Source organism: Aethalodelphis obliquidens, unplaced genomic scaffold (genome assembly GCF_003676395.1).
Source record: "Aethalodelphis obliquidens isolate GAN/ISIS:26980383/991018 unplaced genomic scaffold, ASM367639v1 scaffold13, whole genome shotgun sequence".
Lineage (NCBI taxonomy): Eukaryota > Metazoa > Chordata > Mammalia > Artiodactyla > Delphinidae > Aethalodelphis > Aethalodelphis obliquidens.
The window spans coordinates 3,218,948-3,243,630 of NW_020837957.1; the positions used below are offsets into that span (position 1 = coordinate 3,218,948).

Sequence of the window (24,683 nt, forward strand, 5' to 3'; positions counted from 1 at the left end):
CATAATCTTGTTAAGATATTCTTTAAGCATAACTAGCCCTCAAGATGCGTAGTTTATTACTAGGGTTTAACAGGTACACAATTAGGAATAAATCAGTTTTGGGGATATTTGAAGAGTAAAGAAGAATATAATTTCAAAGGTTTTACTAATGATAAAAATCTAATCTTCTAAAATTAAATAACTTCTTAAAATTTCATCTTCTACTTTAATCTCCTAAATAACTAAAATATATTTTTTAGGGAAAAATAATATAATATAATTCACATTATATTTCTAAAGAGGACAAGACAAATTTACTATCTGCTCCGTACTTTCATATTCATATTATTTTATTTAATTATCTCATAGACCTAATAGCCTTATATTTTCTGATGACAAAACTGAGGCACAGAGTGGTTCTGTAGCTTGTCTTGATCATCCAGCCTGTAGGTGTGAAAATCTTGGTTAACCTCAGGTCCATTGGACTCACATTGATACCCTAGCCATCGATTCCATATTAACAATGTATTGCTTAATGTACTAATGCCCCTAAATTGTACACTTAAAAATAGTTGAAATGGTAAATTTTATGTTACGCATATCAACACGCAAAAAAATTGGCAAAGGAGCTGAATAGACATTTCTGCAAAGAAGATGTACCAATAGCCATAAGCACAAATGAATATATATGTGCTCAACATCATTAGCGATTAGGGGAATGCAAACCAAAAACACAAGGTAGCACTTTACACTAGCTAGGATGGCTATAATTAAAATGACAGATAATAAGTGTTGGTGAGAATGTGGAGAAATTGTAACTCTCCTACACTGCTGATGGGAATGTGAAAATGGTGCAGCGCTTTTGGAAAATAGTCTGACAGTTCTCCAACAGTTAAACATAGAATTACCATATGACCCAACAATCCACTGCTAGGTATATATCCAATGGAAATGAAGTCATATATCTACACAGAAGCTTGTATATGAATGTTCATAGCAACAGTGTTCATAATGGTCAAAACATGGAAACAACCCAAATAGCCATCAAATGATGAAATGGATAAGCAAAATTTGAGATTTCCAATTCTAAAACAAAAGGAAACACAAAAAACCCACAACGCATTGCAAAGCAAACAGACTATGGGAGCCCATTGTTTTTAAAAACAATTCAAATACAGTATTGTTTAAAAGGAGGTAATAATTTTTGTATAAACTATTTCCCTTAATTTGTTCTTCAAATTCGGATCTTTTTGAACATTGATTTTTATCTATACCTGTAATTTCTAGACAATAAACCCTGATTTCTAAAATGTCCCCTAAAATTAATTAATTAATTTCTTCCACTTTTTAAGCTATCATTCTCCTTCCCTTTATAGTAAATCAAAATCCATACTAAACCTGTAAGTATTCAAATCAAAGATGAAAAAAACCAGTATTCTGAGGTATTTCCCAAAAAACCCACATTTGTTTAAAACAACGTCAGTATAGGATGATACCATATGTGATGAAAATTCTCTCACATAATTTCCCCTTGATTTTCTTTCTTTTGTATGTTCCGTTTCCTTTTACCCTTTAAAATTATTTTAAGACAATATAAGTACATAAAATGGAGTAATATAAAAACGTCTGTGTACTAACACAATATCTTAAAATTTTCTCATATTTGCCTCATATATTTTTATTAATAAAAATTATAGATAAAGTTTGTCCTGCTTGTTGCCCTTACTAGTTTTAGTCTCTCCTTCCCTTCCTAGGGCACCCACTTTCAAGAATATAGTATGTATTTGTCTAGTTCATACTTTTATACAACACCTTTTTTCTTACATCTGCATGTATGTATCCATGACCAATGAACAATAATACATTTGGTTATTGTTAATATTAATCTCCCATATCATTCAAAAATTATTATTTTCTCAGCATTCTTTTTTTTTCAGCATTCTTTTTGAGATATCTTCATGTTGATATATTTCATTTCGTTTAATAATTTGATCCATAATATTTCATCCTATGAATATATACCACAATTCATATATCCATTCCCCTGCTGATGGATAGAAAACTATTTTCTATTTATTATAAACAATGCTACAGGACACATGGTTGTATATGCCTCTTTGTTCTCTGGGAGTATACGCCTTGATATGTCCCATTATTTTAAAAAATCATTTTGCATTACGGTATGCCTAGTGTGCATGGTTTAATAGTGAAATAGTATGGAAAAACATTTATTGGACAGTATAGTCTCTTCTGCACCCTTCTGTACCTTTAGTCTTGCTTCCCAAGTGCCATTACTTTAAACTGGTTTGCTTTTAATTTTTCTGGCAGGTCACCTTTATATTTCTAAAAATAATATGCTTATGGCATTATGAAATGTAGACATTATTTACTGATCTCTGGCTATAATGAGGATTTACTTATACATATACTTTTTCTCCCCTTCTTTCCCCATGCTCCTACCATATATAGTTTGTCACTTTTTTCAGTTCCTTCAGTAATCACTCTGCAACCTCAGAAGAATCTTCTTAAACTCCATTTCTTGTTCAACGAAATAGAGACTGTTTCTTGGAGCTCCCCTTCCCCCATTTTTTCTTTTTAATAAAATAAAGACATTAGCACTCTTACCCTTCCCTCCATTTCTCCCTCCACTTCCCAATCTCTGTCAACTGTAACTTTACACTTTTACTTAAGTCAGGGTTGATATGTTCTGTGCTATAATTTGTCTATGGGTTCATTTTAAAAAATAAAAAACCCAGTAAACTGCATTTGCATTTTTATGAGTATGTAAGTATTGTTCCTTGCAGAAGCAAGTAATATGTGATTATATTACCACACTTTTTGGTGGTTCCAGTGTCACAGGAGAATGTTTTTCAAAAAAATTTTAGAAACATTCCACCCTGTTGATTTAAATTGTGCCAAATTTTACTTGGCTTCATTTTTAGTTTTTATGTTTTGTTTTGTGTTTGTTTTGCTTTTTCTGGAGTTTCTAATTGCTTCTTTTAAAAAAAAATTTTTTTAACCTTCTGTGTGCTGCTACTATATAAGCTTCTTCACTGAGACCTGTTCCCAGGGCACCCTGTCCAGGAAACCCTTTATCCTCCTGCTGCAATCTGGATTAGGCCTTTTCTAAAATTGCTGCAAACCATCACTCTGAATTTTCCCTTAACTGGTTTCTAACGGATACTGTTTTCTAGATATTTTTCCCTTCCTCCTTATTGATTAACTAATTCCTTATATGACCTGCCAGGAAATATTGTGTAAGTCGGAATCTGTGCATGCCTGAAATTCTTTTTATTGTGCATTCCTCGCTTGATAGTTTGGTGGAATATCAATTTCCAGGTCGACGAGCCTTTCCAATAAAACTTTGAGACAATTCCTGCCTTATCATTTAGCATCAGTATCACTTCTGAGAAGTCAGATGCCATTCTGATTTTTACTCCTCACTGGTTACTTGCAGATTTCTGACTTTTAAAATATCCTCCCCATTATTGATGTTCTAAAATTTTAGAGATAGGTCTAAATCTATTTAGGGGGGTTCTTTTTCATGTAACTTTGTCCTCATTTGAAGACACTTTTGATTCCATGTCTCCTGTCAACTCTAAGCAATTATATTATTTCTTTGATAACTTCCTCTCCTCTTATTTTTTTGGATCTCTTTCTAGAATCCGTATTAGATGGATGTTGAACCCTCTGCATGGATCTTCTATATTTCTTATCACTTCACTAATATGTTTGTTTTACGTTTGAGACCTTGCCGTACCCTGTTTTTTCAGTGCTTCTATTAAACATTTATTTGCTATTTATATTTGTAAATTTCCAAATATTCATTTTCATTGTATTCTGTTCTGGTTTTATGCATGCAATATTTTCTTAAGTCTTACTAGAAATACAAATTTAGAGGATCATTGTTTGTTTTAGAAATTCTCTTTTCTTTTATTCCCTGAATTCTCTGTTTCTGCTAGGATCATGTTCTCCTCCTATTTATCTTGGCTTTATTTTTTTTTAATCTCACAATTTCCCCATATATCTAGAAACCCTTTGTTTTTCTTTCATGTTTAAGAATAAAATAATAGACAGGCTGACTGGGAAAGCATGATGCACATAAGCAGGGATTGTTGGCCTAAATGGGTGGACAGGGCTCTGGCTAGATGAGGAGAGATATGGTCATAGACACCAGTACCTCACAGCTGCTAGATTCCTCCCCAGATAATGTCCTTTTTTTTTTTTGTATTTATTTATTTAACATCTTTATTGGAGTATAATTGTTTTAAAATGGTGTTCTAGTTTCTGCCTTACAGCAAAGTGAATCAGCTATACATACACACACATCCCCATATCTCCCCCTTCATGTGTCTCCCCCAAACGCTCCCTATCCCACCCCTCCAGGCAGTCACAAAGCACCAAGGTGATCTTGCTGTGCCATGCGGCCGCCTCCCACTCGCTGTCTATTTTACATTTCGTAGTGTATATATGTCCATGCCAATCTCTGACTTTGTCCCAGCTTATCCTTCCCCCTCCCTGTGTCCTCAAGTCCATTCTCTACATCTGGGTCGTTATGCTTGTCCTGCCCCTAGGTTCTTCAGAACCTTATTTATTTTTTATTTAATTCCATATATATTGTTAGCATACGGTATTTGTTTATCTCTTTCTGACTTACTTCACTGTATATGACAGACTATAGGTCCGTCCACTTCACTACAAATAAATCAATTTTGTTTCTTTTTATGGCTGAGTAATATTCCATTGTATATATGTGCCACATCTTCTTTATCCATTCATCTGTAAATGGACACTTAGGTTGCTTCCATGTCCTGGCTATTGTGAATAGAGCTGCAATGAACATTGTGGTACATGACTCTTTTTGAATTATGGTTTTCGCAGGTTATATGCCCAGTAGTGGGATTGCTGGGTCATATGGTAGTTCTATTTGTAGTTTTTTAAGGAACCTCCATACTGTTCTCCATAGTGGCTGTACCAATTCACATTCCCACCAGCAGTGCAGGAGTGTTCCATTTTCTCCACACCCTCTCCAGCATTTATTGTTTGCAGATTTTTTGATGATGGCCATTCTGACTGGTGTGAGATGATATCTCATTGTAGTTTTGATTTGCATTTCCCTAATGATTAGTGATGTTGAGCATTCTTTCATGTGTTTGTTGGCAGTCTGTATATCTTCTTTGCAGAAATGTCTATTTAGGTCTTCTGCCCAGTTTTGGATTGGGTTGTTTGTTTTTTTGATATTGAGCTGCATGAGCTGCTTGTAAATTTTGGAAATTAATCCTTTGTCAGTTGCTTCATTTGCAAATATTTTCTCCCAATCTGAGGGTTGTCTTTTGGTCTTATTTATGGTTTCCTTTGCTGTGCAAAAGCTTTGAAGTTTCATTAGGTCCCATTGGTTTTTGTTTTTATTTCCATTTCTCTAGGAGGTTAGTCAAAAAGGATCTTGCTGTGATTTGTCATAGAGTGTTCTGCCTATGTTTTTTTCTAAGAGTTTGATAGTTTCTGGCCTTACATTTAGGTCTTTAATCCATTTTCAGCTTATTTTTGTGTACAGTGTTAGGGAGTGATCTAATCTCATACTTTTACATGTACCTGTCCAGTTTTCCAGGCACCAGTTATTAAAGAGTCTGTCCTTTCTCCACTGTACATTCCTGCCTCCTTTATCAAAGATAAGGTGACCATATGTTCATGGGTTTATCTCTGGACTTTCTATCCTGTTCCATTGATCTATCTTTCTGTTTTTGTGCCAGTACCATATTGTCTTGATTACTGTAGCTTTGTAGTATAGTCTGAAGTCAGGGAGCCTGATTCCTCCAGCTCCGTTTTTCTTTCTCAAGATTGCTTTGGCTATTTGGGGTCTTTTGTGTTTCCATACAAATTGTGAAATTTTTTGTTCTAGTTCATTGAAAAATACCAGTGGTAGTTTGATAGGGATTGCATTGAATCTGTAGATTGCTTTGGGTAGTAGAGTCATTTTCACAATGTTGATTCTTCCCATCCAAGAACATGGTATATCTCTCCATCTATTTGTATCAGCTTTAATTTCTTTCATCAGTGTCTTATAATTTTCTGCATACAAGTCTTTTGTCTCCTTAGGTAGGTTTATTCCTAGATATTTTATTCTTTTTGTTGCAGTGGTAAATGGGAGTCTTTTCTTGTTTTCACTTTCAGATTTTTCATCATTAGTATATAGGAATGCAAGAGATTTCTGAGCATTAATTTTGTATCCTGCAACTTTACCAGATTCATTGATTAGCTCTAGTAATTTTCTGGTAACATCTTTAGGATTCTCTATGTATAGTATCATGTTATCTGCAAACAGTGACAGCTTTACTTCTTCTTTTCCAATTTGGATTCCTTTTATTTCCTTTTCTTCTCTGATTGCTGTGGCTAAAACTTCCAAAAGTATATTGAATAAGAGTGGTGAAAGTGGGCAACCTTGTCTTGTTACTGATCTTAGTGGAAATGCTTTCAGTTTTTTACCATTGAGGATGATGTTGGCTGTGGGTTTGTCATATATGGCCTTTATTATGTTGAGGAAAGTTCCCTCTATGCCTACTTTCTGGAGGGTTTTTATCATAAATGCGTGTTGAATTTTGTCAAAAGCTTTCTCTACATCTATTGAGATGATCATATGGTTTTTCTCCTTCAATTTGTTAATATGGTTTATCACATTGATTGATTTGTGTATATTGAAGAATCCTTGCATTGCTGGCATAAACCCCACTTGATTATGGTGTATGATCCTTTTAATGTGCTGTTGGATTCTGTTTGCTAATATTTTGTTGAGGATTTTTGCATCTATGTTCATCAGTGATATTGGCCTGTAGTTTTCTTTCTTTGTGACATTCTTGTCTGGTTTTGGTATCAAGGTGATGGTGGCCTCGTAGAATGAATTTGGGAGTGTTATTCCCTCTGCTATATTTTGGAAGAGTTTGAGAAGGATAGGTGTTAGCTCTTCTCTAAATGTTTGATAGAATTTGCCTGTGAAGCCATCTAGTCCTGGGTTTTTGTTTGTTGGAATATTTTTAATCACAGTTTCAATTTCAGTGCTTGTGATTGGTCTGTTCATATTTTTTATTTCTTCCTGATTCAGTCTTGGCAGGTTGTGCATTTCTAAGAATTTGTCCATATCTTCCCAGTTGTCCATTTTATTGGCATAGAGTTGCTTGTAGTAATCTCTTATGATCTTTTGTATTTCTGCAGTGTCAGTTGTTACTTCTCCTTTTCCATTTCTAATTGTATTGATTTGAGTCTTCTCCCTTTTTTTCTTGATGAGTCTGGCTAATGGTTTATCTATTTTGTTTATCTTCTCAAAGAACCAGCTTTTAGTTTTATTGATCTTTGCTATTGTTTCCTTCATTTCTTTTTCATTTATTTCTGATCTGATTTTTATGATTTCTTTCCTTCTGCTAACTTTGGGGGTTTTTTGTTTTCTCTAATTGCTTTAGGTGCAAGGTTAGGTTGTTTATTCGAGATGTTTCCTGTTTCTTAAGGTGGGCTTGTATTGCTATAAACTTCCCTCTTAGAACTGCTTTTGCTGCATCCCATAGGTTTTGGGTCGTTGTGTCTCCATTGTCATTTGTTTCTAGGTTTTTTTTTATTTCCTCTTTGATTTCTGCAGTGATCACTTCGTTATTAAGTAGTGTATTGTTTAGCCTCCATGTGTTTGTATTTTTTACACATCTTTTCCTGTAATTGATATCTAGTCTTATGGTGTTGTGGTCAGAAAAGATACTTGATACAATTTAAGTTTTCTTATTTTTGCCAAGGCTTGATTTGTGACCCAAGATATCATCTATCCTGGAGAATGTTCCATGAGCACTTGAGAAGAAAGTGTATTCTGTTGTTTTGGGATGGAATGTCCTATAAATATCAATTAAGTCCATCTTGTTTAATGTATCATTTAAAGCTCATGTTTCCTTGTTTATTTTCATTTTGGATGATCTGTCCATGGGTGAAAGTGGGGTGTTAAAGTCTCCTACTATGAATGTGTTACTGTCGATTTCCCCTTTTATGGCTGTTAGTATTTGCCTTATGTATTGAGGTGCTCCTATGTTGGGTGCATAAATATTTACAATTGTTATATCTTCTTCTTGGATCGATCCCTTGATCATTATGTAGTGTCCTTCTTTGTCTCTTCTAATAGTCCTTATTTTAAAGTATGTTTTGTCTGATATGAGAATTGCTACTCCAGCTTTCTTTTGGTTTCCATTTGCATGGAATATCTTTTTCCATCCCCTTACTTTCAGTCTGTATGTGTCCTTAGTTCTGAAGTGGGTCTCTTGTAGACAGCATATATATGGGTCTTGTTTTTGTATCCATTCAGCCAATCTGTGTCTTTTGGTGGGAGCATTTAGTCCATTTACATTTAAGGTAATTATCGATATGTATGTTCCTATTCCCATTTTCTAAATTGTTTTGAGTTTGTTACTGTAGGTCTTTTCCTTCTCTTGTGTTTCTTGCCTAGAGAAGTTCCTTTAGCATTTGTTGTAAAGCTGGTTTGGTGGTGCTGAACTCTCTCAGCTTTTGCTTGTCTGTAAAGTTTTTAATTTCTCTATCAAATCTGAGATGAGATGAGATCCTTGCTGGGTAGAGTAATCATGGTTGCAGGTTTTTCTCCTTCATCACTTTCAGTATGTCCCGCCACTCCCTTCTGGCTTGCAGAGTTTCTGCTGAGAGATCAGCTGTTAACCTTATGGGGATTCCCTTGTGTGTTATTTGTTGTTTTTCCCTTGCTGCTTTTAATATGCTTTCTTTGTATTTAATTTTTGACAGTTTGATTAGTATGTGTCTTGGTGCATTTCTCCTTGGATTTATCCTGTATGGGATTCTCTGTGCTTCCTGGACTTGATTAACTATTTCCTTTCCCAGATTAGGGAAGTTTTCAACTATAATCTCTTCAAATATTTTCTCAGTTCCTTTCTTTTTCTCTTCTTCTTCTGGAACCCCTATAATTTGAATGTTGGTGCGTTTAATGTTGTCCCAGAGGTCTCTGAGACTGTCCTCAGTTCTTTTCATTCTTTTTTCTTTATTCTGCTCTGCAGTAGTTATTTCCACTATTTTATCTTCCAGGTCACTTATCCGTTCTTGTGCCTCAGTTATTCTGCTATTGATCCCATCTAGAGTATTTTTCATTTCATTTATTCTGTTGTTCATCATTGTTTGTTTGCTCTTTAGTTCTTCTAGGTCCTTGTTAAATGTTTCTTGCATTTTGTCTATTCTATTTCCAAGATTTTGGATCATCTTAGTATCATTATTCTGAATTCTTTTTCAGGTAGACTGCCTATTTCCTCTTCATTTGTTAGGTCTGGTGGGTTTTTATCTTGCTCCTTCATCTGCTGTGTGTTTTTCTGTCTTCTCATTTTGCTTATCTTACTGTGTTTGGGGTCTCCTTTTTGCAGGCTGCAGTTTCGTAGTTCCCGTTGTTTTTGGTGTCTGCCCCCAGTGGCTAAGGTTGGTTCAGTGGGTTGTGTAGGCTTCCTGGTGGAGGGGACTAGTGCCTGTGTTCTGGTGGATGAGTCTGGATCTTGTCTCTCTGGTGGGCAGGTCCATGTCTGGTGGTGTGTTTTGGGGTGTCTGTGGACTTATTATGATTATAGGCAGCCTCTCTGCTAATGGGTGGGGTTGTGTTCCTGTTTTGCTGGTTGTTTGGCATATGGTGTCCAGCACTGTAGCTTGCTGGTCATTGAGTGAAGCTGGGTGCTGGTGTTGAGATAGAGATCTCTGGGAGATTTTCGCCTTTTGATATTATGTGGAGCTGGGAGGTCTCTTTTTCACCAGTGTCCTGAAGTTGGCTCTCCCGCCTCAGAGGCACAGCACTGACTCCTGGCTGCAGCACCAAGAGCCTTTCATCCACACAGCTCAGAATAAAAGGGAGAAAAAGTAGAGAGAAAGAATTAGTAGAAGTAGGAAGAAAGAAAGAAAGGAGGGAAGGAAGGAGGGAAGGAAAGAAGGAGGGAAAAAAGAAAGGAAGAAAGAAAAAAGGAAAGAAAGAAAGAAAGGAGGGAGGGAAGATGGTGGGAGAAAGGAAGGAGGAGGGAAGGAAGGAGGGAAGGAAGGAGGGAAGGAAGGAAAAAAGAGAGAAATAAGATAAAGTAAAATAAAATAAAGTAAAATATAATAAAGTTATTAAATTAAAAAATAATTAGTAATAAAAATTAAAAAAAGGGACAGATAGAACCTTAGGACAAATGGTGGAATCAAAGCTATACAGACAAAATCTCACAGAGAAGCATATACATACACACTCACAAAAAGAGAAAAAGGGGAAAAAAAATCATAAATCTTGCTCTCAAAGTCCACCTCCTGGAGGGAAGGAAGGAAAGAGAGAGACAGAGAGAGAAAGAAAGAAGATAAAGTAAAATTAAAGTTATTAAAATTAATTATTAAGAAAAAATAAATTAAGAAAAAACAAACAAAAAAAAAACAGATGGATATAACCCTAGGACAAATGGTGGAAGCAAAGCTATACAGACAAAATCTCACACAGAAGCATACACATACACACTCATAATAAGAGGAAAAGGGGAAAATATCATAGATCTTGCTCTCGAAGCCCACCTCCTCAATTTGGAATGACTCGTTGTCTATTCATGTATTCCACAGATGCAGGGTACATCAAGTTGATTGTGGAGCTTTAATCCGCTGCTTCTGAGGCTGCTGGGAGATATTTCCCTTTCTCTTCTTTGTTCTCACAGCTCCCAGGGGCTCAGCTTTGGATTTGGCCCCGCCTCTGTGTGTAGGTCGCTGGAGGGCGTCTGTTTTTTGTTCAGACAGGACGGGGTTAAAGGAGCCACTGATTCGGGGCTCTGGCTCACTCAGGCCAGGGGGAAGGGAGGGGCACGGAGTGATGGGTGAGCCTGTGGCGACAGAGGCCGGCATGACATTGCACCAGCCTGAGTCCCGCCATGCGTTCTCCCGGGGAAGTTGTCCTTGGATCCCGGGAACCTGGCAGTGGCGGGCTGCACTGGCTCCCCTGAAGAGGGGTGTGGATAGTGACCTGTGCTTGCACACAGGCCCCTTGGTGGCGGCAGCAGCAGCCTTAGCGTCTCCCACCCGTCTCTGGGGTCCGTGGTTTTAGCCGCGGCTCGTGCCCGTCTCTGTAGCTCCTTTTCTCCCATTCTGAGGGTTGTCTTTTGGTCTTGTTTATGGTGTGCTTTTGCTGTGTGAAAGCTTTTAAGTTTCATTAGGTCCCATTTGGGTTTTTTTGTTTCTATTTCCATTACACTAGGAGGTGGGTCAAAAAGGATCTTGCTATGATTTATGTCATAGAGTGTTCTGCCTATGTTTTCCTCTAAGAGTTTGATAGTGTCTGGCCTTACATTTAGGTCTTTAATCCATTTTGTGTTGATTTTGTGTACGGTGTTAGAGAGTGTTCTAATTTCATTCTTTTACATGTAGCTGTCCAGTTTTCCCAGCACCACTTATTGAAGAGGCTGTCCTTTCTCCACTGTACATTCCTGCCTCCTTTATCAAAGATAAGGTGACCATATGTGCGTGGGTTTATCTATGGGCTTTCTATCCTGTTCCATTGATCTATCTTTATGTTTTTGTGTCAGTACCATACTGTCTTGATTACTGTAGCTTTGTAGTACAGTCTGAAGTCAGGGAGCCTGATTCCTCCAGCTCCGTTTTTCTTTCTCAAGATTGCTTTGGCTATTCGGGGTCTTTTGTGTTTCCAAACAAATTGTGAAATTTTTTGTTCTAGTTCATTGAAAAATGCCATTGGTAGTTTGATAAGGAATGCATTGAATCTGTAGATTGCTTTGGTTAGTAGAGTCATTTTCACAATGTTGATTCTTCCAATCCAAGAACATGGTATATCTCTCCATCTGTTTGTATCATCTTTAATTTCTTTCATCAGTGTCTTAGAGTTTTCTACATACTGGTCTTTTGTCTCCTTAGGTAAGTTTATTCCTAGGTATTTTGTTCTTTTTGTAGCAATGGTAAATGTGAGTGTTTGCTTAATTTCTGTTTCAGATTTTTCATAATTAGCGTATAGGAATGCAAGAGATTTCTGTGCATTAATTTTGTATCCTGCTACTTTACCAAATTCACTGATTAGCTTTAGTAGTTTTCTGATAGCATCTTTAGGATTCTCTATGTATAGTATCATGTTATCTGCAAACAGTGACTGTTTTACTTCTTCTTTTCCGATTTGGATTCCTTTATTTCTTTTTCTTGTCTGATTACTGTAGCTAAAACTTCCAAAACTATGTTGAATAATAGTGGTGACAGTGGACAGCCTTGTCTTGTTCCTAATCTTAGAGGAAATGCTTTCAGTTTTTTACCATTGAGGACGATGTTGGCTGTGGGTTTGTCATATATGGCCTTTATTATGTTGAGGTAAGTTCCCTGCATGCCTACTTTCTGGAGAGTTTTTATTATAAATGGGTGTTGAATTTTGTCGAAAGCTTTCTCTGCATCTATTGAGATGATCATATGGTTTTTCTCCTTCAATTTGTTAATATGGTTTATCGCATTGATTGATTTGCATATATTGAATAATCCTTGCATTCCTTGGATAAACCCCACTTGATCATGGTGTATGATCCTTTTAATGTGCTGTTGGATTCTCTTTACTAGTATTTTGTTGAGGATTTTGCATCTATGTTCAACAGTGATATTGGCCTGTAGTTTTCTTTCTTTGTGACATCTTTGTCTGGTTTTGGTATCAGGGTGATGGTGGCCTTGTCGAATGAGTTTTGGATTGTTCCTCCCTCTGCTCTATTTCGGAAGAATTTGAGAAGGATTAGTGTTGGCTCTTCTCTAAATGTTTGATAGAATTCGCCTGTGAAGCCATCTGGTCCTGGGCTTTTGTTTGTTGGAAGATTTTTAATCACAATCTCAATTTCAGTGCTTGTGATTGGTCTGTTTATGTTTTCGATTTCTTCCTGATTCAGTCTCGGAAGGTTGTGCTTTTCTAAGAATTTGTCCATTTCTTCCAGGTTGTCCATTTTACTGGCATATAGTTGCTTGTAGTAATCTCTCATAATCCTTTGTGTTTCTGCAGTGTTGGTTGTTATTTCTCCTTTTTCATTTCTAATTCTGTTGACTTGAGTCTTCTCCCTTTTTTTCTCGATGCGTCTGGCTAATGGTTTATCAATTTTGTTTATCTTCTCAAAGAACCAGCTTTTAGTTTCATTGATCTTTGCTGTCGTTTCCTTCATTTCTTTATCATTTATTTCAGATCTGATCTTTATGATTTCTTTCCTTCTGCTAACTTTGGGGGTGTTTTGTTCTTCTTTCTCTTAGGTGTAGGGTTAGGTTGTTTATTTGAGATGTTTGTTGTTTCTTGAGGTAGGGTTGTATTGCTACAAACTTCCGTGTTAGAACTGTTTTTGCTGCATCACATAGGTTTTGGGTCATCCTGTTTTCATTGTCATCTGTTTCTAGGTATTTTTTGATTTTCTCTTTGATTTCTTCAGTGATCTCTTGGTTATTTAGTAGTGTATTGTTTAGCCTCCATGTTTTTGTATTTTGTATGGATTTTTTTCCTGTAATTGATATCTAGTCTCATAGCATTGTGGTTGGAAAAGATACTTGATATGATTTCAATTTTCTTAAATTTACCAAGGCTTGATTTATGACCCAAATGTCATCTATCCTGGAGAATGTTCCATGAGCGCTTGAGAAGAAAGTGTATTCTGTTGTTTTGGGATGGAATGTCCTATAAATATCAATTAAGTCCATCTTGTTTAATGTATCATTTAAAGCTCATGTTTCCTTATTTATTTTCATTTTGGATGATGTGTCCATGGGTGAAAGTGGGGTGTTAAAGTCCCCTACTATGAATGTGTTACTGTCGATTTCCCCTTTTATGGCTGTTAGTATTTGCCTTATGTATTGAGGTGCTCCTATGTTGGGTGCATAAATATTTACAATTGTTATATCTTCTTCTTGGATCGATCCCTTGATCGTTATGTGGTGTCCTTCTTTGTCTCTTGTAATAGTCTTTCTTTTAAAGTCTATGTTTTTGATATGCGAATTGCTACTCCAGCTTTCTTTTGATTTCATTTGCATGGAATATCTTTTTCCATCCCCTCACTTTCAGTCTGTATGTGTCCTTAGGCCTGCAGTGGGTCTCTTTTAGACAGCATATATATGGGTCCTGTTTCTGTATCTATTCAGCCAGTCTGTGTCTTTTGGTGGGAGCATTTAATCCATTTACATTTAAGGTAATTATCAATATGTATGTTCCTATTACCATTTTATTAATTGTTTGGGGTTTGTTTTTGTAGGTCTTTTCCTTCTCTTGTGTTTCCTGCCCAGAGAAGTTCCTTTAGCATTTGTTGTAAAGCTGGTTTGGTGGTGCTGAATTCTCTTAGCTTTTGCTTGTCTGTAAAGGTTTTAATTTCTCTGCTGTATCTGAATGAGATCCTTGCTGGGTAGAGTAATCTTGGTTGTAGGTTTTTCCCTTTCATCATTTTAAATATGTCCTACCACTCCCTTCTGGCTTGCAGAGTTTCTGCTGAAATTTCAGTTGTTAGCCTTATGGGGATTCCCTTGTATGTTATTTGTTGTTTTTCCCTTGCTGCTTTTAATATTTTTCTTTGTATTTAATTTTTGAAGTTTGATTAATAAGTGTCCTGGTGTTTTTCTCCTTGCATTTATCCTGTATGGGACTCGCTGTGCTTCCTGTACTGGATTAACTATTTCCTTTCCCATATTAGGGAAGTTTTCAACTATAATCTCTTCAAATATTTTCTCAGTCCCTTTCTTTTTCTCTTCTTCTTCTGGCACCCCTATAATTTGAATATTGGTGCATTTAATGTTGTCCCAGAGGTCTCTAAGACTGTCCTCAATTCTTTTCATTCTGTTTTCTTTATTCTGCTCTGCAGTAGCTATTTCCACTATTTTATCTTCCAGGTCACTTATCCGTTCTTTTGCCTCAGTTATTCTGCTATTGATTCCTTCTAGAGAATTTTATTTTCATTTATTGTGTTGTTCATCACTGTTTGTTTGCTCTTTAGTTCTTCTAGGTCCTTGTTAAATGTTTCTTGTATTTTCTGCATTCTGTTTCCAAGGTTTTGGATCATCTTTACTATCATTACTCTGGATTCTTTTTCAGGTAGACTGCCTATTTCCTCTTCATTTGTTAGGTCTGGTGGGTTTTTATCTTGCTCCTTCATCTGCTGTGTGTTTTTCTGTCTTCTCATTTTGCTTATCTTACTGTGTTTGGGGTCTCCTTTTTGCAGGCTGCAGTTTCATAGTTCCCGTTGTTTTTGGTGTCTGCCCCCAGTGGCTAAGGTTGGTTCAGTGGGTTGTGTAGGCTTCCTGGTGGAGGGGACTAGTGCCTGTGTTCTGGTGGATGAGGCTGTATCTTGTCTTTCTGGTGGGCAGTTCCGTGTCTAGTGGTGTGTTTTGGGGTGTCTGTGACCTTATTATTATTTTAGGCAGCCTCTCTGCTAATGGGTGGGATTGTGTTCCTGTCTTGCTAGTTGTTTGGCATATGGTGTCCAGCACTGTAGCTTGCTGGTCGTTGAGTGGGGCTGGGTCTTAACATTTAGATAGAGATCTCTGGGAGAGCTTTCGCCATTTGATATTACGTGGAGCCAGGAGGTCTCTGGTGGACCCATGTCCTGAGCTCGTCTCTCCCACCTCAGAGGCACAGGCCTGTCCCCCGGCCAGAGCACCAAGACCCTGTCAGCCTCATGGCTCAGAAGAAAAGGAAGAAAAAAAGAAAGAAAATAAAGTTATGAAAATAAAAAATAATTATTAAAATAAAAAAATTAAAAAGTAATTTAAAAAAGAGAAGAAAAAAAAAGGGAAGAGAGCAACCAAACCAAAAAACCAATCCACCAATTATATAAGTGCTAAAATCTATACTTAAAAAAAAAAAAAAAAAAAAAATGGGCCGAACCCTAGGACAAATGGTAAAAGCAAAGATATACAGACAAAATCACACAAAGAAGCATACACATACACAGTCACAAACAGAGAAAAAGGAAAAAATATATATAAACTATATAAAAAAAAAGGAGGGAGAGAGCAACCAAATCAATAAAGAAATCTACCAATGATAATAAATTCGAAATACTACACCAAGTTAAATATAAAACCAGAAACAGATTAGATGCAGAAAGCAAACCCCAAATCTACAGCTGCTCCCAAAATCCACTGCCTCAATTTTGGAGTGATTCATTGTCTATTCAGGTATTCCACAGATGCAGGGGGTACATCAAGTTGATTGTGGAGATTTAATCCGCTACTCCTGAGGCTGGGGAGAGATTTCCCTTTCTGTTTTTTGTTCGCACAGCTCCCATGGGCTCAGCTTTAGATTTGGCCTCGCCTCTGCATGTAGGTCGCCTGAGGGCGTGTGTTCTTCGCTCAGACAGGACGGGGTTGAAGGAGCAGCTGATTCGAGGGCTCTGGCTCACTCAGGATTGGGGGAGGGAGAGGTACGGAATGCAGGGCAAGCCTGCGGCTGCAGAGACTGACATAACATTGCCCTAGCCTGAGGCGTGCCGTGTGTTCTGCCGGGGAAGTTGTGACTGGATCACGGGACCCTGGCAGTAGCGGGCTGCACAGGCTCCCCGGAGGGGAGGTGTGGATAGTGACCTGTGCTTGCACACAGGCTTCTTGGTGGCTGCAGCAGCAGCCTTATCATCTCATGCCCGTCTCTGGGGTCTGCGCTGATAGCCGCAGCTCGAGCCCGTCTCTGGAGCTCGTTTAGGCGGTCCTCTGAATCCCCTCTCCTCGTGCACCCTGAAACTATTGTCTCTTGCCTCTTCGGCAGGTCCAGACTTTTTCCTGTACTTCCTCCCAGCTAGCTGTGGCGCACTAGCCCCCTTCAGGCTGTGTTCACGCCGCCAACCCCAGTCCTTTCCCTGGGATCCGACCTCCGAAGCCAGAGCCTAACCTTCCAGCCCCCATCCGCCCCGGCGGGTGAGCAGACAAGCCTCTCGGGCTGGTGAGTGCTGGTCGGCACCGATCCTCTGTGCGAGAATCTCCCCGCTTTGCGCTCCGCATCCCTGTTGCTGCGCTCTCCTCCATGGCTCTGAAGCTTCCCCCCCCCCCCCCCCCCCCCCCCCCCGCCCCCGTCTCCGCCAGTGAAGGGGCTTCTAGTGTGTGGAAAACTTTCCCCCTTCACAGCTCCCTCCCACTGGTGCAGGTCCCATCCCTATCCTTTTGTCTGCTTTTTTCTTTTTTGTTTTGCCCTATCCCGGTACGTGGGGAGTTTCTTGCCTTTTGGGAAGTCTGAGGTCTTCTGCCAGCGTTCAATAGGTGTTCTGTAGGAGTTGTTCCACATGTAGATGTATTTCTGATGTATTTGTGGGGAGGAATGTGATCTCCACATCTTACTCTTCTGCTATCTTGAAGGTCTCCTCCCCAGATAATTTCTTAATTACTTTTGAGAATAAAACCTCAATTTGGGTGTGGCTCTTCCCTGTGCAGTAGAGTTAGAAGAGCCCCATTCATATGCAGAGTTTCCAGTTTTCAGCCAAAGGTCTCATTTCTTCCTGTGTTTTTACCTTCCATTTTTTCACCCCCCCCCCCCCCCACTGCCCTCCCTCCCATCTCCAGTGTATTCAACAGGGCAAACTGTCTTTTTCAGCTATAGCCCACTCTGGAGATATTCTGCTCTGCAGCTTCCTTTGTTCATCTCCTTCGGTTTTCCATCTTTTAGAAATTCAAAATCTCATAACCTCTTAACCTTCTCAGACTGTCTTCTTTGTTGTGGGTATATATTTGATTTATTCATGTACTTTCATCCTAACAGAGTCTCTACAGAGATAAGAGAGAAATATATATGCTCAAACTGCCAGCTTGAGCCAGAATACTTCTCTACCCCATTTCTCATGATACTTTAGAAATCAGAATCTTTAAGAACATTGTAAATCAATTATACTTCAATAAAATAAATGAAAAAATCAGAATCTCTTAAAAAGTTTTTAAAGAGGATAAAAATAAAAATTTTAAACAAAGGTTGAATTCTTGTGGTAGGAAAATGTATTGCAGTGAGTCAATAACCTTGCTTTTCTTCTAATTCATATTTCACAGTGTTTAAAAGACTGTAGCCAAGTTGTTTTTGTTTTACCTTTTTCTTTAGCATTTTTGCCTAAAATATTACTTTCTTCCTCTAAATCCAAGCCATCTATATTTGAGGTGGGGGGAGTCTATCCCTGCTCCTTTGTTGTCTACATTTATGACTATTTCCATAAGAGTGTACTCCACTTAACACCCTACTTTAGAGTGTTAAATCTAAAAACAAATGGATATTTTTTTTGTGGTTCAAAGACCATCCTAGATTCCTCAGCCTGTTCTAGCTCTCCAAATAAGAAGCTCAGCAACCCACAAGCTCCCAGAACACCATTCTCATGGATCTGAGGCAGAGCATCCCTGAAATTGCTAGAATGGCTTTACAGAAGTGTAGAAGAGCTGGTGCAGCTTTGAGTAAGAAGTTCTTTCTAGAAGGGCACATGACTGGGCTTAGAAGTATATATTTCACTTCCCTAAAATATGACTTCAGTTTTCTCTATTTTCTTGTTCTTCTTAATATCTATATATATGCCCTTGGGTTATAAGGAACCAGAAGAGAGGATGAATTTAATCAGCTCAAATCTATGACAACAAATAGAAAAAGCAAAACAACATGTTCTCCTCCCTACTTGTGTTTGGAATATCTTTTCATCTTTCATTGTATTATAGAAAGCTTGTTGGAGTAGAAAAAAAGTCAGGGGCCTCACTCTGCTATAATTAGCTGTGCAACTTTAAGCCTTGATTGCTTTGTCTATAAAAAGGGAGAAATGTGGACCAGATGATTTCTTAGAACATTTCTCTAGATTTAAAAAATCATGATAATGATTCTGTCATTCTATTCTTCTTCACTATTTCAACTCTTCTTTCTTTTAATGTTTAAATATTTGTTTTCAGAGATACACTCTTTTACTCTTTCTTCTTCCAAACTCTTTAATAGTGCTGTTCCTCTACTTCCTTTTTATTTTTCCAGCTCTTTGTTTTTCCTCATTCTACTTATTCTGTTATTCCTCTATAGTTTTTCCTTTTCTGGGATCATTAAGGCTGTCCTTAGAGTGTGATATTAGGGCATGCATTAAGAAAACGCAAGAGGCCACCTTAATTCAGAATTTTATCTTTTCCTAAAAACATGCATTACTGTAGTATAACACAAGAATTTATAATCCAGAACTCATGCTTGACAGAACATCTTTTTGAAATCTTTTATCTTTTGCTTTCTGAGTGATTTTTTTATTTTTCTTTCTTATTTTGTTTTATTTTATCTGAACAGAGAATGGACATTCTTTGAAGTCTAATCATGATCACTACAGATGAACCCAATCTACCAACTTCCCAACATTCTATAGAGTATTAGAAGATTTTTACATTTTGAAGAAGGGGAGACAATCTAAAAAATTTTGGTGGAACTATTGAGAACTAAAATATGGTGGATTATGTTGATTTAGAACTTAAAATAGATGGGTAAATTTGGGGTCAAGGTATACGTCTGAGTCTAATTCAGTTTGGATGTATGATTACTTTTCAAGTCATCTAAAGTTTAACAAGTAATATTTATGATATCTAGCTTTTGATTTGTCATTTGGTCATAAAACATTAAAGAATTATGACTGTTGCTCTTACCACAGATTTATTAGACATCATCAAATATATAGTAGACTATGCTGTGACTAGGTGAAAACTGCAACTTCTGACACATAGCTTTGCAAATACAATGGCTCTAAATATAGAATGCAGTCAAAATATTTAGTTCATATTTTATGTCCAAAATTTTCCATTTTATATTCTTTTAGACACTTCAGCCTATAAACTGACCCATTTGGGTATTCTTTTGAATGTCTTATATTGATAGCTTTTATGTATATCTAACTTTGATCAATATGGGAATTTTCATTTTCAATAGCCTTAAAAATGGCTTAAGTGCTAACTTCCATTTCAGTTCAAAGAAAGACAGTTTGTTCTGGTCAAAGGCCAGTAGAAGTTACAGTTTGTACCAGGATGACCTGACATATCCAGGTCAGACTGACCAGATCAGAAAACACATCAGCCTCCAATTCAACCTCCTCATGAAATTCTTTACTAAATTTAATTTATTTGCACTGAACCACCCAAAGCTTCTGGCAGTCAGGTAAGTGGGCAGTGATGCAAAAAAGGAGACTCTCTGGAGTTTTTAGAACTAGTCCAAGGCAAACATAGGACTTTTCTACCTGAAAAAAAGACCACCTGCTATTTCTATGAATTTAACTTGTGTGGTATATTGCTCACATTCAGAATAAACCAAAGCCTCTGTTTGATGAACCCAAATAACTCAGATTTAGGCTACATATATATTACTTACATTTAGATTTCATTCATAGTTTGATTTGAATCTAAAAAAAAAACCCCCAAAATCAGGAAGAATGTGTCCTTTCCCCCTTCACTGACTTTTAATAGACATCATTGTAATGTAAAATTGAAGTGTGAAAATATGAAAGGATATTCTTTAATTCTTACCAGCTGAATACATATTCAATATGCTTCCAGACTGTTCTAAAATCTTGAAAAGTTAGATGCATATGGTGATTGAAATGATTTTTTAATAAGCATACTTTTAATAAATGTTTGTGACCCATTTATAAAATATACTTTAATAATATATGGATATGTGATTTCTTAATTATTAGTGAAATCTTTCATCAAATGCATTTGAAGACATGTAAATTATTTGACATAATAATTAGTTACCAATTATGAAGTTTTAGAGGGCATGAAATATGCCAAACACGTCATTTGAAGAACAGCTGTGAGTTTGACTGTATGCTATGTGCTATTTGTATTTTTTGTTTTCATGTTGATAGCATGACATTCCTTTATTTGGAGATCTTAATTTCTAGGTTACTTTAAATTTTAAGAAATTCTATACATATGTAGTCATAACCTTAAGAAACACAAAATAAGCAAGAAAATATTTGAAGGAAATTATAAATCTAATAGATTTCTGTCAGAAAGAAAATAGGCACAGGAACAGTTTTCTCTTCACATACTATGTTCATAGAATAAGAGAAAAGGTTGTGTTAATATAGTATTTGTTATTATGCAGTATTTTAATATCTGTATAAGTCTATTCCATTATATTTGGTGTTTCATATATTTATTCCTTTATGGCTATAATCACCAATATATTTCATTTAAGAGTTCAAAACTATGTTAAATGAGTTGTGTTTTTATATGGAATATATTTGCCATTATGAAGAATAGTTGGTTATATTATTTCAAGCAATAAATCTGAATTCATTCTATTAGTTTAAAAATTGTAAAATTCAAAAGTTTAATTATATGTGTAACAAAACTTGAGCACATTTTCTATAGCACTTCATTTAGTTGTGTTAATTTTTTAATGTGATGTGTCTACAGTATTTTTTATTTTGCATTTATTTTTTCAACGTGTTTATGTTGTATGAGTTGAGCTTTTTTTATGCACAGATTCTCGCTTGTAGCTGCTTGGCAGAATTTTTTGTTGTGATGTAACCACTGTTCTTATAAAAAATATGATGTGCATTTGTTTTGCATCTTTGTCTTCATTCCACATGTCCTATAGTTTGTATTTTTATATGAAATTATTTATAAGGAATGGTAATTTAAAAGGCTATGATCATCTCATTCACCTTCATTGTTTTCACAAACAGATATTCTTAGTTCTTACTTTCTGATAGTCATAAACAGATTTTTAGTATGATGTAAGGCAGATAAGGCCACATATAGTTTACCTTCATATCATATCTTATGTCATGGAGTACTTATTTTAGCTATCTTTAGACAAGTTGTTTTGCTCATTCAATTTTATATCAATTTACTTTTTAAACTTGGGTTAAATTTTCTAGTTCATGGAAGTGTAATTTGCTATAAAATATTAGGAATTCTTCTGAAGATAGCACTTTCTAATTACAGTAACCAATCTTTATTGAGAGCTAAGCACTTTCAGACACTATCTAATTTATTCCTTGCACAACACCATGAAGTAAATATTGAACACAATTTTACAGATGAGGAAACTGAAAGGCAGAGAGGTTGATGTACTTGTCCGTGGTCATAGAAACAGAATGACTCACGTCTGTCTCATCCCACTTTTGAACACTATCTTATACTGCCTCTCCCTTATGATTTTTGATCTGTTTATTTCAGACCAAAACCAGTTAATTTGTGCTTGACTTATATCCTTTAGTATTAACCTTTCACACTTCTATTTCTTCCATGATATCACAGTGAAGCAAAAAGAAAAAAAATGAACACAATTGAGTATTAAAATATGTCTTTTCTTTTAGCCAGAAACATTTGAGCATCTTTTTATCAAGCATACAGAATCAGTGACATTTGGTCCTCTTCTTTTGGAGCCTGAAACCATTTCAGAAGATATCAGTGTTGATACATCATGGAAAAATAAAGATGAGATGGTACCACCAACTACAGTCTCTCTACTTTTGATGACTCGGGATCTTGAAAAGGGTTCTATTTGTATTAGTGACCAATGCAACAGTGCTCACTTCTCTGAGGTTGAGAGCACAGAGATAACCTGTGAGGAGGAAAGTAGGAGACAACCCTCTGTTAAATATGCCACCCTGCTCAGCAACTCTAAATCAGGTGAAACTGAGGAAGAGCAAAGGCTTGTAAATAGCGCAGTCAGCAAATGCTTCTCTAGCAACAATTCTCTACCTAAGGATTCTTTCTCTAATAACTCATGGGAGATAGAAACCCAGGCATTTTTTATATTATCAGATCAGCATCCCAATATAATTTCACCACACCTTCCATTCTCAGGAGGATTGGATGAACTTTTGAAACTCGAGGGAAATTTCCCTGAAGAAAATCATGACGAAAGGTCTGTCTATTATTTAGGAGTCACTTCAATCAAAAAGAGAGAGAGTGATGTGCTTTTGACTGATGAGTCAAGAGTGTTGTCCCCATTCCCATCCCACTGTTTATTCACCGACATCAGAATCCTCCAGGACAGTTGCTCACACCTTGTAGAAAATAACTTCAATTTAGGAACTTCTGATCAGAAGACTTTTGTATCTTACATACCTCAATTTCAGACTTGTTCTACTCGGACTCAGAAAATAGTGGAAAACAAGATGTGTGACCTAACTGTCTAATTTCATTCCAGACACATCTCAGACTTATGATGTAATGAGTCTTATGAAGGGTAATATATTCCACTATAGTGTTGGTTAGGGGAGAGAAAAGAAAACTGTCAGAGGCAAATTTGAAAATGATTGTTTCAAAACTAATGGTATCTGTTTGTCCTCACTCAGTAATATAGACAAAAAATGTGAGAAAGCCTTCAAGAGCCTAGCAGTGTAGACCGACTCTTATAATGATTAATCAGCACCTTGGGAAGGTCTCCAGTGGCTTGTGTCTAGCTAGCCGTAAACCCAACAGTACTATTTTCTTTGAACATTGAACCCATGTGGAAACAGCTAGTCATCTGAATTACACTCACATCTGAAAGAACACTTCACACTAACACTTGTGAAATGTAACTGTGTTTTCAAGGGTGTGGTTATTTTACCTTGAGTTGTCTTTTCTGTGCACTAATTTACACATACACACAATTATACCTAATAGGCATCCTTGTGCGTTTTAAAAGTGTGCAATGTATTTGTATTTTGTGCTACTAGACTGTGTGATTTGAAGATGTTTCGATTTAACATACTTTCCCTGAGTACTTACTCTGTGGTAGGCACTCAACTGAATGTTGCAGATAGATGATTTAGCCCTGGTCTAGGGGATATACTTGTGAAGATATACAAGAAACAAATGTTTATGTATCAAATCTAAGATCTGTACCATAGAATGAAACTACCTGTTAGAATGGTGATACCCACAACAAGTATTTTGATGAGAACACAAGCCCTTGTGAAAACATAATGTCTGCTTCACCTCTTCTCTATAAAAGATGTTGAAATGCTCACTTTCTGCTACAGTTAGACTGCTATATGTTACTGTGTATCACTCTGGAATCATCTTCCCCATTCCCACTTGCATGTACATTGTTTTTTTCCTCACTGAGCATTCTTCCTGTATATAAATCAACCACTGTGCTAATATTTTCCATACTTTAGCTCAATTAATTATTGAAATAATTGTATGAGACATGTACTACTATTACATTCCTTTTAAAGATTAGAAGATTAAGTAATTTGCCCAAGGTCACAGAGTTAGTGGAATCCATATATAAACCCGGATCTTTTGAATGCTAGTGATTATGTTTTTAACCCATACCTTACCTTATCATCCATTAAAAAAAACTGACTTGTAATCAAATAAAATTTATTAAGTAGAAATATAACACTGGATGAAAATTAAGTGAGAATTACACAGATGTTGTCTTTGCCTTTAGAGACTTTATTGTTTATTTCAGTTCTTGGTACGGCAAGAAAACCCAGACAGCATATTGAACAACAAACTAAATTAAGAAACCTGCAGAGATAGTTGCTCAATGGCAATAAGAATTTCAAGATTATCGGTATCGTCAAAATAAATACTTCAGTCCTCAAAAATATTCCTATGAGTTGTTAAACATCACTAGTTTCATACTTAGACTGAGAGAGGATTCCACTGATTTACTATTACCATAAACAAAATCCTCCCCCTTTCTCTATTCCAGTTGTGACCATATGAAATGAGCTGTTCAGACCCCAACTGATAGATATTTTTTCACACCTTTCATGATCATTTGCCAACTAGAA

General features: G+C 36.5%; 1 protein-coding gene across 1 annotated transcript in view; it reads left to right on the forward strand.

Moving 5' to 3' along the window:
- The window catches only part of LEPR (leptin receptor), a 102,466-nt gene extending 78,858 nt beyond the window's left edge, over nt 1–23,608 (forward strand). Inside the window, exon 20 of the mRNA XM_027113995.1 lies at nt 22,260–23,608. Within this exon, the coding sequence (XP_026969796.1) occupies nt 22,260–23,087 (828 nt within the window). The 3' untranslated portion in view covers nt 23,088–23,608. The remainder of the gene's footprint in view (nt 1–22,259) is intronic.
- The last annotated feature ends 1,075 nt before the right edge of the window (nt 23,609–24,683 follow it).